General features: G+C 37.8%; 1 protein-coding gene across 1 annotated transcript; it reads left to right on the plus strand.

Annotated features, from left to right (window-relative positions):
- Window positions 1-1,799: 1,799 nt before the first annotated feature.
- LOC107037924 (large proline-rich protein bag6-B) lies at window positions 1,800-13,193 on the plus strand. Its single transcript, XM_015256757.1, has 7 exons — window positions 1,800-2,055; window positions 2,160-2,280; window positions 5,142-5,259; window positions 6,452-6,885; window positions 8,829-10,515; window positions 11,356-11,522; window positions 12,278-13,193. Exons 2-7 carry the CDS (start codon window positions 2,218-2,220, stop codon window positions 13,040-13,042), a joined length of 3,234 nt encoding a protein of 1,077 aa, XP_015112243.1. The 5' UTR covers window positions 1,800-2,055; window positions 2,160-2,217; the 3' UTR covers window positions 13,043-13,193.
- Window positions 13,194-18,699: the final 5,506 nt, after the last annotated feature.

Raw genomic sequence — 18,699 nt, forward strand, 5'->3', positions numbered from 1 at the left:
GTAAATTTTTGAGTAGCAGGGAGATAACAATTCCCCAGATTACTTGAATTATCAATAAAAATATGAATAACATCATTCAGTACTAAATGGCAATAATTTTTCAATTGATTAAAAATCTAAGAATATATTCCTGGAGGAATGCTCTTTACGTTTTTTCGGGTTTTTCTTATCATTTCGCTCGACGGGAGTCAGTCATTACGGCTAGTCGTGTGCGGAAAGGAGGCCCAAGTATTTTCCGTCGTTCGGGGATTCGAAATTCCCCCAACAGTGGAATTTATAGAATTTGAAATTATAGCAGCGCTTTTGCAAGATTTGTAATGGGAAAAGTTGATATTGGACAATTAAGGAACAATTAATTTCGATTTAGGGGGAAAGTCATGTAATTTGAGATTTCATTGAAAATCTACTAATAGAATTGTAAATTTTTGAGTAGCAGGCAGACAAAAACTCCTCGGGTTACTTGAATCGTCAATAAAAATATGAATAAGATCATTCAGTACTAAATGGCGATAATTTTTCAATTGATTAAAAATCTGAGAATATATTCCTGAAGGAATGCTCTTTACGATTTTTCGGGTTGTTCTTATCATTTCGCTCGACGGGAGTCAGTCATTACGGCCAGTCGTGTGCGGAAACGAGGCCCAAGTATTTTCCGTCGTTCGGGGATTCGAAATTCCCCCAACAGTGGAATTTATAGAGTTTGAAATTAGTAGCGCTTTTGCGAGAATTGTAATGGGAAAAGTGGATATTGGACAATTAGGGAATAATTAATTTCGATTTAGGGGGAAAGTCATGCAATTTGAGATTTCATTGATAATCTAATAGAATTGTAAATTTTTGAGTAGCAGGGAGATAACAATTCCCCAGATTACTTGAATTATCAATAAAAATATGAATAACATCATTCAGTACTAAATGGCAATAATTTTTCAATTGATTAAAAATCTAAGAATATATTCCTGGAGGAATGCTCTTTACGTTTTTTCGGGTTTTTCTTATCATTTCGCTCGACGGGAGTGAGTCATTACGGCCAGTCGTGTGCGGAAACGAGGCCCAAGTATTTTCCGTCGTTCGAGGATTCGAAATTCCCCCAACAGTGGAATTTATAGAATTTGAAATTCTAGCAGCGCTTTTGGACATTCATAATGGGAGAAAGTGGATATTGGAATTCAAGAGTTTCATTTTACGTAAACTTTATTAATAACAAACGTAGATTTTTAGAGCCGCAGATTCCTCATCCGAAATTCATAATACACTACGAGAAAAACATTAAAATTCCATGGAGAAACACTGAAATTCAATTTAATCCAATGAAATTCCGAATTTTTAACGAGAAAGGAAACGGAAATTCTTCAGCTTACTGGAGTTTTCAATCAAAACGTGAATAGTCACTACCAAATTAGACAGAATTTGGCACGCAGGATAGAATAGTTGAAAATGGATTTTTCATTCTGAACACGATAAAATAAAAAATGAAATGAAATAAATTCGTAATCACTTTCAAATATTTAAAAGAAGGATATCTTGAATATTTGTTTAATTTTTAACATCATAAAATGATTAAACATTAATCAAAATGTTATGATTGATTCTTGCAAATGAATGTTTCATTTTTAACACGATAAAATGAAAAATAAAATGAAATAAATTCATAATCACGTTCAAAAATTTTTAAGAATATTTCGACATCCGAATTGAAAGTTTTGAATTCGTCGGCAATGCAGAGAATTACACAACAGAGAATTACCACCGGAGCTGAACGCGAATGTCCGCTAAGTGTCGTTAGCGTGCTGCTTCCTCGAAAAAATAAGAGTTGGCAGTATGGCATTTTAGTTTTTTCAAGGAAGAAAATGAATTCTGGGTAAAATAACGTGTGCGACGCATCATAATACCTTCAGGGAGGAATAAAGTGCATTTAGGGCCAATTATTCAAGGGGGTGATGATGAAATAGTATCGAGTGGATGAGTTTATCGCATAGTAATCCGGTGAAAATTATTTGCCCTTCGATATTCATCAGTGCACTCTAGCTTTGGACTTGTCATCGGTTGGATACGGTAAGTGGACGTGTAATATTGCCACACACACTCTTTCTAATTTCATCACCTGAATATTCGTGGATTTATAGTTAATTGAATTATGGCTTTTTAATCGTGTGAAGTAGAGAGATTCTTCAGGGAAATAGTTGCAGCTGATTTTCTCCCTACACGAGCCCCAAAATGATCGATCTCACGGTGAAGACCTTGGATTCTCAGAATCATACCTTTTCGTTGAACGACGATGTGAGTTATCATATGTTCCACGAGTAACAAACTATAGTCCAGTCAAATTAGATTTTTAACATCGAAATTAACCAAAGGGCACCAAATTACACCAATCGATAGCTAAAAGTGTAATTATTAATGTTTTAAAAAGTATATGCTCAAATTTGCCGGGGTGATTCACAATTTGTTATAAACAATTGGGAATTGCCGACAGGCCGTCTTCAATCCTAGATATCTTTAGTTAACCTCATCAGATGGGAAAAAAAAATATTTCTTTGTAGCTGAGAAAATGTCCTATCGGGGGGAGTTAGGAACTTATAGCCCAAAATGTACCGTTAATTTATTATAAATTATAATAGCAATTTCGGAGCAGTCGGCGCAACGCGTCAGCTGTTACCCTCCCTGTGACAGTGCCATGAGTCACGTGATTGGCGCCATGCGCAACTTATTCAAACCTGCTGCGCTCAACGCAATAGCCCTCAGCTGGATTTTTGATGAATATCTCTGAATCTGTGGCTAGTAGTCAAATTTTCATTATAAACTTTTTGTAGATCTTTATTTGCTCTATAAAAATGGTTTTGACCAAAATTTTGCTATTCTCCAAAGTTTCCGAGATATTCAATGAAAAATATTTTGAATATTGTTAATTTTTCATTGAATATCTCGAAAACGTTGGAGAATAGCAAAATTTTTGTCAAAACCATTTTTATAGAGCAAATAAAGATCTACAAAAAAGTTTATAATGAAAATTTGACTACTAGCCACAGATTCAGAGATATTCATCAAAAATCCAGTTGAGGGCTATTGCGTTGAGCGCAGCAGGAGCCCAAGTAGCAAACCTTGCGAAAGATATCTGAAAGAATACCAAAAGGGCTGACTAATGTCCGTCCAAAAGGTATCTTGCAGTCATACGATAACTTTTAGTTAACTTCTAGACACAAGTTATCTTTTTGGACAGACATTAGACAGCCTTTTTGGTATACTTGCAGATACCCTCCGGAACTGTGCTGCTTGGGAGGTTTGAATAAGTTGCGGATGGCGCCAATCACGTGACTCATGGCACTGTCGCAGGGAGGGTAACAGCTGACGCGTTGCGCCGACTGCTCCGAAATTGCTATTATAATTTATAGTAAATTAACGGTACATTTTGGGCTATAAGTTCCTAACTCCCCCCGATAGGACATTTTCTCAGCTACAAAGAAATATTTTTTTTTTCCCATCTGATGAGGTTAACTTAAGATATCTAGGATTGAAGACGGCCTGTCGGCAATGCCCTATTGTTTATAACAAATGGAGGGTAACCCCGGCAAATTTGAGCATATACTTTTTAAAACATTAATAATTACACTTTTAGCTATCGATTGGTGTAATTTGGTGCCCTTTGGTTAATTTCGATGTAAACGACATTTTCAGAGCTAGTTTGACTGGACTACTAGCGCAGTACCGTCAATGTCCAACACTCAACAACTTTTTAATCAATAAAATTCAAAATTTAGCGAGGAAGAATATACAAATCATCTTAAGACAACGGGAATTTTTTATTTCCCAGCCAGAAAAAAATTGTAATAGCAGAATTACAAATATTGAAAATTAAATAGAGTAAACAGGTCAATTTATGAAGGGGGATTCGCTTCTGGACTATTTGAACTTGCATTTATTGTTGAATATTCCATAAATCCATAAATAAAATGAAAATTGAATTGATTATTTCAACTTTCAGTAATACTTCTCGTGTATAATCATGTGATCAGTCATTTTTCTATTGATCGACATTTAATAAATTGAAAAAAATATGGCCCAGTCGTCCAGAAATTAGGGATTTCGGCCTCATTCAACTGTTTCTTAATTTAATTATTGTTTGTTGCGTTGTTTTCACTTGAAATAGTTTATTTGTGTTAATTAAAACATTCCTGAAGATATACAAGCTATTATAACTCCATTTAGGTCATTCGTTTATCCAGCAATTGGCCTGTTCACCCTACAAATATTCAAAATTAAATAAGAGTGCAATCTGTCGAAAAGTGGCACTTACTGGGGCACATCCCTCCCTCCCTCCCTTCCCCGTCACAATTACGCACGTCCACATTTCTGCTATTCGTATTTGAAAGCAAGCTAACATAATATGTTAGCTAAATGATATATTTATAATGATGGAGGACATATATGCAGATTTTCCCAATTTTTTTTCTTGAATTTTACTATTTGAAAAAATATTTTAAAAAACAGCGGAAAAAACTTGGAAAATTTACGCCCAACAATTTCTCCAGAACAATAAAAACCTATTGACTTTTTTCTCTCAAGTAGAAATGACGCAAGAAATGAATACAATTTTTTAATCGAATTCGAACGAAACTGCAAGAAAGTTCTTATAGAGTTCCAATAGAAATCCAATAGAAGTTCTTAAAGAAAGCGCCAGGTTTTTCTATTATTTTTTTTCATGTTTGGTATCAGCAATAATTGTTGATAGATTCCTGAAAATCAGTGACAGCTTTCGATTCATTTTGCAATTTATAGATAATCTATGTCATTTCGATGATTATTATCAACGGCACACGGTGGACTTTGTCTATTTTTCAAATATTTATTTATTCAATCATTCGTTTGAAGGAAAAACTATCTCAAACGATGAAAAAGAGTATCAACTATCCACTTGGTGCGTCGAGTTGACGAATTATGAAAGAAATTAATAATTTAACTATCACCGAGTGACACTGATTGGGACATTGACGGTAGTCATTTTAGATAATTTCTTATGGCGTCCAAATAGTTTTCAGGGATTGACAAACTGTTTGCATGTCCTGAGAAATTGTCAAATTTCATCATCCGCTAATTCGGTAATTAAGACATTTCCAATGCAGCTGTACGATTTGGTTTTTTAGATCACAGTTAGACAATTCAAAGAACACATAGCAGAGACTGTCAGCATTCCAGCTGACCTTCAGAGATTGATTTATTGTGGCCGTGTGCTGCAAGATGAGAAAAATCTCAATGAATACGGTAATTAGGATTTTAACTTGGGATATTTTTATTGAAATTAAAAGCGATACATCTTGTTTATGAGAATTTGTTGTGATGTACTTGGGGTTGAGGGATATGAAATGTTCAATTTCGTGCTGACATAACTTACTTGTGGAGAAATTCATTCGTCAAGTCTATAAGTTGATTCTTCAGATGTTAAACTACAAATTTTTTAGACAATGAAGGATTTCACAGAATTGTCAGATTTTTTTGTAAGAAAGTGAGTCAGTTACGAAAAATGTTTCTTGTCTAATTTTTAGAAGCACTCATTGCTAAAGTCTTTCAAAGGATATGATTGAGTGATTGGTGAATTGGACTTGAGGTGTAACAAATTGATTTATCACGGATTGTGGAATATCAAATGTTCGGGACAGGTTTGCATGAATTTTTCAAATTTCTGGATATGAATATTGAATGAAAAATACTAGTATTGTCAGAAAAAAATATAAATTTCAAATTCCACTGAAACTTTAATGAAATTTTACATTTTTGAGCAACACAGAAATGCGAATTGCGCAGTTCACTTGACTTTTCAATCAAAAAATATATTGATCTGAATTTTGATAAAAATTTTCACGAATTATACCGGAAATCCGAACTAAAACTTGAAAATGTAATTGTCAACTTGTGATTTTTTGGCTCAAACAAGAGTTATTTGAGCACTTGTTCGTTTTTCTCTCGGTGTGCAGTAAAATCTTACTATCACTTCTCCGGAAATTCATGGAAGGTTCGAAAAAATTCAAGAAATCTCCAGAACGGTGCAGAATCCTCTGGAAACATGGCCCATCATCTGGAAAACTCTAATTTTCCGATGCAGAACGTTCCAGAGGACTCGGGAAGATTCTAGAAATCTTGAAGGATTTCGCGTTCAATTACGAAGAACTATACAGCAATTTTTTGCATTAATTTTTCAATAAAATTACGTAAAAATTATTTCACGAGTGGGAATATTTGCGAAAATTTTACCGTTATTTCAGTGATTTTACCGCAAAAAAATTATAAAAACTTTTCAATTAATTTGAGAGCTCACCGAAGAGACCCTTTCATCATAGATGCACTCCAAATCTTTCGACAATATTTCTAAATGTCGATTTCAATATGAAAAAAAATTGGACCGCCGTATTATGAGTAAAATACCACGTTTACTGATCAAATTGTAATTATATTCAAGACGTGAATGGCAAGGTGATCCACCTGGTACAGCGTTTACCCCCATCCCTCCACCAGAGGCCCAACAATGCCGGCCAAAATAACTCTCACAGCCAGAGTTCCCAGGGTGGTACCTGGCAGTCAGGTCCCAGGATCCAGTACCGTCAAACCCAGTTCCATGGAAACCCCATGTACGTGGGATCAGTGTCAATCCCAGCTGACGTCCTGGACCGCCACGACGCCGAGTGGCCAACTCCCCAATTCAGTGGGATCCTCGCCAACAGCCACTTGACAGTGGTTCGTCGCATGCTGGATCAAGCCAATCGAGTCATCGATCGTCTGGAGAACGCCAGTGACACCTCTGACGAAGCTACAACACCGCAGACGTCTGCCCCAAGTGATGGAGCAGCTGCTGAATCCACCCCGACGCCAGTGGAGGATCCACAGCCAACACCGGTATAATCATAGTGTTCGAATTAAATCAGTAGCGGAGTGGTAAAACGGTTTAAATCGACTTATCTCATAGTTATAGTTGAGTTTTTGAGGAATATCTCCGAATCTGAGGGAGATAGCGAAATTTTCGTGATTATATTTGTTGGGGCTCTCAATCGGCTCTACAAAAAAGGTTATAACAAAAATTTTGCTATCTCCCTTAGATTCCGAGATATTCATTCAAAACTGGCCAATAGTCAAAATTAACTTGTACCGTTTTACCACTTCCCTACTGAAATCATTTAACCATGTTGAGTAAATTTAGGTTATCACATTAGCAATAACAGTCACACTGGTAGAACAAAATGGAATTCCACGGACAGTGGACTTGCTATTTTCAAGACTTGCAAACTTCAAACATTCTGTTCACTTGAACTTTTTTAATTTTTTCTTTTTCATTGGAAATTTTGTAAATTTTTAAATTCTGAAATTGTGAAATTTTGAAACGTTAAAATTATGAAATTATGAAATTTTTCAATTAAGGGTATCCAAGTGCTTTGGCTGTTTTTCCTTCACTTTTTTTTTCTCTGAAATGAATGGCTTCATTTTCAGAGAAAAAAAAATCCAAAATTTCAAAAACAGATATTGTCAAAAAAGCTCACTCAGTTATGTTTGTGCACATATTATGTACGCATGTCTGAAAATCTGAGTCAATCGCTTGAGAATTGCGTCATGTCTACAATTTTGAAGATTGCATTCCTGTAAAGCCTCGTTCCACTCAATGTCAAAATCAAAACCAAATTTTTTCTCAGTTTACCATTAAAACTGAGGTAGTAAACTCCCCTCAAGAAGCAATTATTTATTCAATAATCAGTCGGCAATTGTAATTACTACTTCAACTATGCATTTTCACTTCTCAACGAAAATAAACAAACTTCAGTTATCCATGAAATTCCATCCGAAAACCACTAAAATCCCGCTGACTTGGATATCCGATCCCCAGGTCCAGGTCCAGGACGAGCCTGAGCCTGCGACAAGTGGAGAAGCCACCCCAACCGAAGGCCTACTGCCTCGTCAGCTCTCCGAACTCGTGAGAGAGCTCTTGACAACTCGGGATCGCCTAACGCCCTACATAAGGGATCGAATCCTCTCCCCAACATCATCAACCCCCGAGGAGAATCAGCGCATAATGGACGGTGTCTCCGAGTGTTTTCACTTTCTCTCTCACGCCGAGCACGCCCTCAGCAACATCAGCATCGACATGCAGCAGACGCCCCCCAGAACCCTGCGTTGTCGTCCCATGAACATCAGACCCCCAGCAATTGTCCAGGCTGGCTTGCCAATCCAAGTCGAGGCCCACATCAGTCTCCACGGCCAAACCGACAACAACAGCGCTGATAACGACCCACCCCCCACCCAGCCCCCCCAACCAACATCAGCCAACACCGAGGCAACAGGTTCATCAACCCAGACATCCCAACCACAATCCAATCCAGAGCGTTCAGGCCAATCAGACTCTCCATTCGGTCAAGTCTTCAATTTCCCCAACAACGTCGAAGTTGTCATGGAAATGAGTCCACAAGCTCCACGAGTCTGGAGCTTCTCCTCTGAGCCTCAGCCCCAAGGGGCCAACAACAACAACAATAACNCTGAAAATCTGAGTCAATCGCTTGAGAATTGCGTCATGTCTACAATTTTGAAGATTGCATTCCTGTAAAGCCTCGTTCCACTCAATGTCAAAATCAAAACCAAATTTTTTCTCAGTTTACCATTAAAACTGAGGTAGTAAACTCCCCTCAAGAAGCAATTATTTATTCAATAATCAGTCGGCAATTGTAATTACTACTTCAACTATGCATTTTCACTTCTCAACGAAAATAAACAAACTTCAGTTATCCATGAAATTCCATCCGAAAACCACTAAAATCCCGCTGACTTGGATATCCGATCCCCAGGTCCAGGTCCAGGACGAGCCTGAGCCTGCGACAAGTGGAGAAGCCACCCCAACCGAAGGCCTACTGCCTCGTCAGCTCTCCGAACTCGTGAGAGAGCTCTTGACAACTCGGGATCGCCTAACGCCCTACATAAGGGATCGAATCCTCTCCCCAACATCATCAACCCCCGAGGAGAATCAGCGCATAATGGACGGTGTCTCCGAGTGTTTTCACTTTCTCTCTCACGCCGAGCACGCCCTCAGCAACATCAGCATCGACATGCAGCAGACGCCCCCCAGAACCCTGCGTTGTCGTCCCATGAACATCAGACCCCCAGCAATTGTCCAGGCTGGCTTGCCAATCCAAGTCGAGGCCCACATCAGTCTCCACGGCCAAACCGACAACAACAGCGCTGATAACGACCCACCCCCCACCCAGCCCCCCCAACCAACATCAGCCAACACCGAGGCAACAGGTTCATCAACCCAGACATCCCAACCACAATCCAATCCAGAGCGTTCAGGCCAATCAGACTCTCCATTCGGTCAAGTCTTCAATTTCCCCAACAACGTCGAAGTTGTCATGGAAATGAGTCCACAAGCTCCACGAGTCTGGAGCTTCTCCTCTGAGCCTCAGCCCCAAGGGGCCAACAACAACAACAATAACAACACAAACAACAACAATACCACAAATGCAAATAACAACAACACTTCGAATGCCGCTGGCACGAGTGCTGGATTCTCCTGGGGAGCTCCCTCCCCTGACATAATCAGACACCTGATGCAGGCAGTGGCAGGCTACATGGCAGAGACAAGGGTGCCAATGCCTGCTCCATCGACAGGGGCTCCATCAACAACATCATCCACAGCTACATCAGCAACTCCAACAGTTGGATGTCTTCGTCATCGTCCGAGGACAGTTGCTGGTGAATCAGCGAGCTCACAGCCGAGGGGAAATACAGACACTCATCCAACAACTTCGACTCAGACAAGAACTACGTCGAGGACTCATGTGCTTCAGCATGCACAGGCACTTGGCGTTGGTCTGGATGTTGCTGACAGCATTGACTTCGATCCATTTTTGCCCTGCACATCTCAGCACGTGCGTCGTCAGCCTGCTCAGACCAGTACAGCTGCATCGACACAGACTGGTGGGGCTGGTGGAGATCCTCCTGTGCAGAATCAAGCTGGTGGAACACTTGGGGGTATTCGTGGGCCCAGATTTGCCACGATAACTGGGGTACAGCTCGTCAACTCCAGTGCTCCCACTTTGGCTGAGAGCATGGCCAATGTGAGACCCACGCTAGGTACTTCGATCAGCGATGTTTTAGCCAGTAGGGGGATTTATCTGTCTGTAGATTTACCTCCGACTAGGCTAGCAGAACGAACTATTCACATGAGTATATATAGAGTACTTTCGGGATTATCTGTTGGAGATTGGTATAGAATTGTTGAGGGGGACTACTCTCCTCTGAGTCTCCGCATCCAGAGGAAACTGCGTATTGCTCTTCGAGAGAATAACACCTCCGTTTCTGAGGGGGATTTACCTAATCGTATTGCTGAGACGCTTATTCGCGAGTTGAGGGGATATCTGGAGTACACTTTTAACTGGGGGATAGCCAATGATGAACGGGGAGCTGCTGTCGCTTTAAGGGAGACTGTTGAGAATGTTTTGAACGTTCATGTGGCGGAAATTGTGAGGTGTATATTCACTGATTATGGTAAATATCTTCATCCATTTTCTTTTAGATATAATAGAGTTTCAGTGGAGTCATTTTCGGGAGAATGACATTGAAGGTGATTTAGTGGGAAGAAATAAAGTGAATATTCAGTATCAAATTACGTTAAATTGTCAATTGAATTTTTCTGATTTATATCAATTTTCAGGGAGTAATTGAGTAGCGAAGTGGTCAAACGGTTTTTCAAGGAATATCTCGAAATCTATGGAGATACCAAATTTTTTCTCATAACACAATTTTTTAGTAGCACTCAATTCACTCTACAATGAAGATTATTATGAAAATTTCGCTATTTCCCTTAAATTGGGAAATATTGCTGGAAAACTCAACTAAAGACTAAATTGACTTCAACCGTTTGACTATTTCGCTACTGAATTGATGTGGAATTTGCAGTTTCCATTGATTTTTCCATGAAGTTTCGAATTTTTAATCACGAAATTCTTTGAAATTTCAGTAAAGTTATAATGGAGTGAAAATTGTCAAGAAATGTACTGGAAATTTTGGACAATATTTTTTCGACAGTGCTGTCGTGATTTTCTCGATCAACTGCATTTTTCAGCAACTTCCCTATCAACAGAATTTTTTCAAGCTTTAGAAGTTTGTTTATGTTTGAATATGACTTTTACGTTGACATACAAGAATGTTTTAAATTGCGAGAAGATAGTAGTTTGAAAGAGGAAAGTGAATGCAAATAATCAAGAAGCATTCCTTATTTTTTTGAAGATATTCCCAACAGACAAAAAATTGTGTATCATTTGTATATTTATTGCACCCCTTCAATTTTATATCCTGAGAAATAAGTACTACTCTTTCACATTGCAGATACGAGTACAGCATTCGTTGAGGCTGTCATCGAACCCATAAAAGCACTGGCTAGTAATCTGATTGGAGTCTGTCGTCTGACTTTGAGCAGTGGTGTTAATGAATTTGTGGGACCCCTACCTCTAATTGGCCCGAATGTATTTGAGAGATGCGCAATTCGATTTGCTGTATGTTAAATTTTTTTTACACATTTCCATCTTCCATTGTCAATATCTCCTACCAAGCGGTTCGATCTGAAAAAGAAAAGTTGATATCTCGAGTTTCGCACAAAGTTTTTTTTTTATAAAAAAACAAAAACGGGAGTTTCTCGAAAACTTTGTATGGACGGGTATATATGTTTTGATTGATTTAGGTAGAAGGCATCGAACTGAATATTTTGAAAATGAAATAATCGAAATTGGTCCAGTAGTTTTAAAGATATTTGCGGAAAACAATTTAAAAACGAATGGCTTTTTCTCAAAAACTATTACATCGATCGGATTAAAATTTTGCGCAGCGTTAGTTCTCATTAAGTCCTATAATCTGCCAAAATTTCAGATTTTTTGGAATTATTTTAGCCACTTAATTACTCAATTTGGCAAAAATTGCCATGATCGCCAAACTTATTTTTACATTTAGATATATTTACGTTTCAGACTATTCTACATCATTTTCAATCAAAATTAGAGAATATGAAAATTGGACGATTACAATGCTTGTAATCTTCTCCCCTTGTAAAAGCCTCTCCAATTTATTATTCATCATCATTAAATCATTCTGATGGTTTGTGTTTCATCCCTGACCATTTGATTCCCTATAAATTCCCCGAATACCTCATGTCAATGAAAATCTACGAATATATGTCATGAATATGGCCAGTAAATAAATAGAATGAATAACTATTAACGACAAATGAATGAAACGGACTAAATTATGATTTCAGAATCAAATGACACAGGGCATGCCCCCACTGTTCCGTGAGTGGATTATGGAAACAGTTTTGACATGGGTTTGTCGTTATGCTCGAACAGTGCAATCTCCCCCGACGGAGGAAATAACGAAATTTTTGTGCTACAAGGATCAGCCCCAAACAAACTCGAGGCCATCTCAGGCATGGCCAGCAGCAAGCCAGGCAACATCGACCGTGTCATCGGCCCCAGCACCCCAATCAACGGCTCAATCAGTACCAGAGCCAATGGAGACTGATTCAGGGCCAGATCCACTGATGCTGGATGAGAATGAGGAGGTTTCAACGACATTCCCAGGTCACGAAAATCTTCTGCCTGATTGGGTTCCAATAATAGCACGCGATGGAGCTAGACAGAGGAGGCAGCTGCAGCTTGGCCTATCTGGAGGTAGTGTTACGACACTGAGCGATGCATACTTGGCGACAATGCCAAGCAAACGAAGGAAATTGGTGGAGCAGCAGAAGCCAACGCTTTTGGCGAGTCCTACGTCTAATAGTTCAGCAATACCAGCTTCCATGGAGCGTCTGATCAGGGAGAGTGTTGGGCGTGCTGGAGTCGAGGAAGTTGATGGGGCAGCTGCTGCTGTTGCATCTGATTCAACTGCCAGACGTGCATTTGGAGAGGCTATCAGGGAATGCCTTCATCCAAACAGATATCAAAGTCCTGACTTTCCAGATCCACTCAGATTTCCAAATGCTACGAGGTTCTTTAGCGATCATGATAGACATGATAAACAATAGGACATTCGCATATTTAATATTCTTGTAATGAAAAACTTTATTACATCAAAATTGATAATTTAATAACTATTCTTTCTGTCATACCTATTGTATTTTGAGGAAGTTCAATATCCCACGCGTAAGACGTGTGAATTAAATTAATGTAACGGTGCTTGAGGTGTCTGTTTTATTTCCTAATCCTTCTTAATTTTTTTATAATAATGTGTTGAAAGACTCGGGAGTTTTAATTCATTTGTTGCTTCCAATATTGTAATTTTCGAAGATGAAATTGCTTGAAATTTCAGTGAAACTATAATGTAATGGATATTTCAGCCAGAAATGTTTAACAATTTGTTGGTAGATAAGAAAAATCTTTTTTCATAAATAATTTATAAACAATCAATTGTTTACCCTGAGAATAATTTTTTCAACTTGTTTTATAAGGCGGACCTCACAATTTAGGAATATTCATCAATATTCAGCAGAGTAGGAAAAATCAGGACAAAAAAGGCATTGAAATTTTTTCGCCCGTTCCCTCAACGAAAAAAGAGCAATTGAGGGTGGAAGCGAGTAATTTGTGGGAGCCGAACGCGGTCAGCTTGAGGGCGAGCAAATGAGAGGGGGAAAAAAAATGAAAATAATATTTCCATTACCGGAGTTAACTCTAATAGGGCATCGCTCATAGGCACCTGCAATTTTCTTCCACTCCCTTACTCTTCCATTCTGCTAATCTTCATCTCCATTATTCCATTTGCTTTCTTTTTATTCTGGTTCTTTCATCAGTTCTGAATGCATTATACGTTCATTAATATGGGGAACTTGATGGCCATGTGAAAATGTTCTTATAACAACATATTGTTTTAATAGAGCTCAGTTTCACATTTTCCACTGATATTTCAGAATTTGCAATTTTTTTCCAAAAGGAAATTCCAAATTTTTGAGCAAACGATGGACAACAATTCCGCAACTTACTTGAATTATAAATAGAAATGTGGATATTCAGTACCAAATTATACTGAATTTTCAATTCAGTAGCGAAGCGGTAAAGGGTGATAAGTCGATAAATCGTGATTTTACAGGAGAGCCATAGAACTGTATTTGCAGGTAACGCACGTATGAAAAAATCGTATAGAAATTTGCTATACGGATTGCGTATAGAAATTCTATAGATTACCGTATATGATATTCGGATATTTCTATACGGATATTTTTTATATGAATTATTTCTATTCATAAATTTTTACATAAATTTTTGTTTTCATACGAAAGATGTCTAAACCCTCCAGAGAAAAACGTAGAGAAATGTCGCAACTCCATACGAAATGTTTCTATAGCTCTGGCAGTGGGTCGTATAGGATCAAACCTATAGAAATCGTACAGAAATAATTTGTATAAAAATATCCGTATAGAAATATCCGAATATCATATACGAAAATCCTATAGAAATGCTAGTCAAAACATGGAACAGAATCAAATTTACATCATTCGCGAAAAAAGAAAAATTGAAGGAATTGAAATTAATGAGATTCACGAAAACACATGATGAATGACAATCCAAGAAGAAAGAATTCATCAATTTCGTGCATGATAAACACGAAAAAATTTACAATTATGACACAAAAACTAATTTGTGAGTTTGAAGCACTTGAAAATACCGCGTGTTTTTTTAGCGACTGATTTCACGCGACTCATTGACCAATCAGAATTGAGGGTCAATGGTCGGGCGGGTTCGATATAATTCGATATAAAACAGCTTCACGAAACGTTCCTCATTGATATAATAGCGTAAAGAATGGGCCCATTTAATAAAAAATGACTTTATTAAAGGAATTCGGGGCGAAATAAACGATAAAAAGACACAAATGAATTAGCAAATCATCATAAGTCATTTAATAATGAATTACTTTTTTAAAAGAATTTGGGGCAATATAAATGATGGCAAGATACAAAAGAAATGACACGTCCACGGAGGAACAACAAATACAAAAGAATAACAAGAAAGAAGGAGACGATGGTACATGAAGGTGGTTATTAGGGACGAGAAGAACAAATACACAGCAATAGATATTCGAATTTTCATCCAGAAGGGGCACCGTCTCGTGTTCGAATCAAAAACAAAATTATTTTTTGTAATTTTTGATTCGCAATTTTTTGGTCCAAACAAGTCTTTTTTGAGAACTTTTTTCATTCCTCCGTCACTGTAGGTTCCTATCCCTAATAATAATACGAATGATCGATTTTTGTCGATTAATCGAAAACATCGATTTTTCATGCCCCAACATCGATGTTTCAAAATTTTTCATTTTTTTGTCGAATAATAATGTTTATTGATTGAGAATAAACAAAGTAATAATTTATGCGCAATCAGAAATAATTATTTTCTACAGTATGTATGTTAAAAATGATAAGTGAACAAGTTCAGTCATCTATTGTTTTTGTAAATTTAAATTTTTAACAATTATTGCAGCTAACGGAAAATATTAAATATATTTTTTTTAATTAATCAAAAACCCTGTTTCAAGATTCAAGATTCAACTCTCTAGCAGTACTCATCACCAAAACGCAAGTTATTCGGATTGTATTTTTTAAATATAAATTTTTCAATAAAGACGAGAAGAAAAAAATTATTTAAAGAATTAATTTTTTCGCCTGTGTAATGAGATAAACATCGACTTTTCAAATAAACGATGTTTTTTCCTGAAAAATTGATTCACAACATCGATGTTTTTTATTGGCGTCGCCCATCCCTAATAATACCCGATACAGTCCAATCAACAGTGCTGAAACGATGAAGGATAAACCGTTTCATTGATTTCAATATAGCGGAAAGACCTTCCTAAACGTACTGCCAATAAAACCCGATTTTCGAAGCAAATGGGCATCATGCCAGAACAAATAATTCGTCAACCAGCAATTATTATTATAGCAGTGGTCAAAATTGGCGTCGAACTGGCGAGACACACCACTCGGGCCAGCGCAGTGATAAACGCTACATACATACTAACCCGTAAAATCATCGATGTATGTATAGATATCAGAGCGTCCTCAATTTTCCCATGTAGCTTAGCGCACGTTTATATTTGACGGGAAGTTACGTGTGGTGGTCTATTAGCGGAACCGTTTGTCAACTTGGCTGAAAGTTGGGTACACATATATAACTTATGGTTAACAGAATAGTAGAGACAGGCCAACTGTTGTGAAAAAGGCTTGTTTCATAGTGTCAAGTGAATTCTGGGAAGATTCACACAGGCAGAAGCTTGCACGGATGATAGAATGATAATTGGCACCTTGACGTCGTGTTAACTCATTCGCGGATATGTGAAATGTACTTTCATGAAAGGACCTCTTCTCTCGGTCTATTTTCCACCAACATTCATTCACGCATATGCGGGGAATTCATATAAACGACAATTCGTTTAATTTTTTCACTCGGGAATGTGGAAATTGAAGGAACAGTATTGGACACGTATTTTATTATTTCCAGAAGTAATTGAAAATGAACGAGTTATAAAGGGTGAAAAATTCTGCATTGCGTGGGGTACACTGAGAAATTTGATGGAGTGGAACAGATTTACTTGAGGGAGTTAACCAAATTGAGAGGAGGAAATTTAATATCTTTCACAAAAATTGAATTTTTGTCGTGATCATCAGAAATATACGTCGAAGAATTCGAACTGTTGATAATTATCTCGTTTTGGTGGAAACTTTCTTTTTTGTCCACAAGTAAATTGGCTCAATACGAGAAAAGTTCTCAGGGGAACATGTAATTTTTCGGCAGAACTAATTTTTTCTATCATGGAAAAAATGTAGATCTCTTGTATTAATAATTCAGTGGAATAATATGAAAGGACCTCTTCTATCAGTCTATTTTCTGCCGACATTTACTCAGGCATATGCAAGAAATTCATATAAAATAAAAATTCTTGAATATGATAATTGAATGAAAAATATTGGACACGTATTTTATCATTTTGATAAGTAATTACAGATCAATGAATTATAAATGTTTCTGAAATTAACTGAAACTTTTCGATTTTTAATGGTTTTATTTAATGAATAATTCTATGCTAAATCGAAAAATATGAAAATACGAATATCATCCCAGGAAAAAATTGTAAATCTCTTGAATTAATTCGGTGGAATAATATGACCTTTCATCTCTTCTCTCATTAAATTCATAAAAAAATTTTTTATTCCCGAAGATGAAAATTGAATGAAAAATATTGGATACGTACTTTATGATTTCTAGTAATTAAAAATGAATGAGTTAAAAAAAATGAAAATTCTCCATTCTGACACAATGAAGATGTTTTTTTTTTCAAAATCCGTACAACTCGATTTTTCATAACTTTATTCAATGAATAATTCCACGCAAAATGGAAAAATATCGTTCTCTCGTATTCATTAGTTGTAATTTTTCGTACTAACTACTCCATTAAATTTTTCGATTACTCCAAAAAACGAACGAAAACACGTTTTCATCCCTGCAACCACCAAAAAAAGAATGCTTTACAAAACGGAAAATTCCTGCGCTGTCAAAAATGCATCGACCCTCCACGACTCTATTCAATAAAAAATTCCCCCCAAGACATTAAACCATCGTACGACTACAAATATCACGAACCACCCCGCGAATCCTGGATTTGATTGAAAAACGAGAGCGTTTACTATCTTGTATGCGGTTGTATTAATTAGTTGAAAAGAAGTTGAGAGGGGGATGCGTCGATGCGTCGTGAATGTTCGGTGATGCTCGGTATACCGGTTTGTTGGCTTGAAGTTCGTGTCACGGAAACGTTCGATCTATGCAATTTTTTTTCCCCCTCAACATATTTTTTTCTCCTCTCTTCTTTGCCGCTACTACCCCGAAGACCGAAGACTTTGGGCTCGTATACTCTCTCTGGGACTGGAAGGCATCGACGGTATATCCGTATATAAAGCATAATAAAGGTCGGGACTTCCCCGAGTCCGCGCGGACTCGACGCACGAGCGTCACACTCTAGTTCGTGAAATTTCATTGGTCGATGGTAAAGTAAACACAAATGTCATTGGTATTTTTTCAGCGTTGTTACGCCTCTTTATTCCACCTGGGCGTGGGGTAAATTTTTCTGTATGCTTGTTGGTGGATGACACTCATTGAGGATCCTTATAGGTTTAGAGTGACTCGTACATACCGACCGGGGGAAAATGAAAACACAAGAGTCCGCGCGGACTCTGCGGCCGAGGTTAAGATGCCTCGGCAATCAAGTAGAACCTTCGGGCAAGCAGGGGCGGTTATGGGTGGTTACGAAGCCGTTGAGGGGGCAAGTGGGACAAGGGGAGAGAGTACAAAACGAGTGCAGGAAGAAAGAAAGGAGAGAAGGCGGCCATATTTAGAGAAGGAAATCAGTGAGGAGCGTTTCGAGACGCTGGCTTCACTTCTCTATATAAATTCCTCTTTTTTTCTCTCTTTCATACCTTTTTTTTTCCTTTCTTTTTCATCTCCAGGATTCTTCTTGCGTATCCCGCTGATTCCAAGGGATACGGGAGAGGATAGCGAGTCTATCTCGCTTATTACGTGGCTCACGGAATCGATTGTATGTGACCGCAAGGGTCTCAAAGAGAATTAGTCACTTCTATGTGGGCAGAGGGGGATTTCACCGTGTTTTCCCGCCGCAATTATTTCCAACTCGTCTCGTTCC

Source organism: Diachasma alloeum, unplaced genomic scaffold (assembly GCF_001412515.2).
Source record: "Diachasma alloeum isolate Michigan unplaced genomic scaffold, Dall2.0 Dall_scaffold_00271, whole genome shotgun sequence".
Classification (NCBI taxonomy): Eukaryota; Metazoa; Arthropoda; class Insecta; order Hymenoptera; family Braconidae; genus Diachasma; species Diachasma alloeum.

What these genes read in the sequence shown, in the direction of transcription:
- LOC107037924 (XM_015256757.1), top strand. Translation starts at nt 2,218, where the DNA reads ATGATCGATCTCACGGTGAAGACCTTGGATTCTCAGAATCATACCTTT. An exon ending in CCTTTTCGTTGAACGACGAT is followed by an intron (nt 2,281 to 5,141) that starts GTGAGTTATCAT and finishes TTGGTTTTTTAG; the next exon opens with ATCACAGTTAGACAATTCAA. An exon ending in GAAAAATCTCAATGAATACG is followed by an intron (nt 5,260 to 6,451) that starts GTAATTAGGATT and finishes ATTATATTCAAG; the next exon opens with ACGTGAATGGCAAGGTGATC.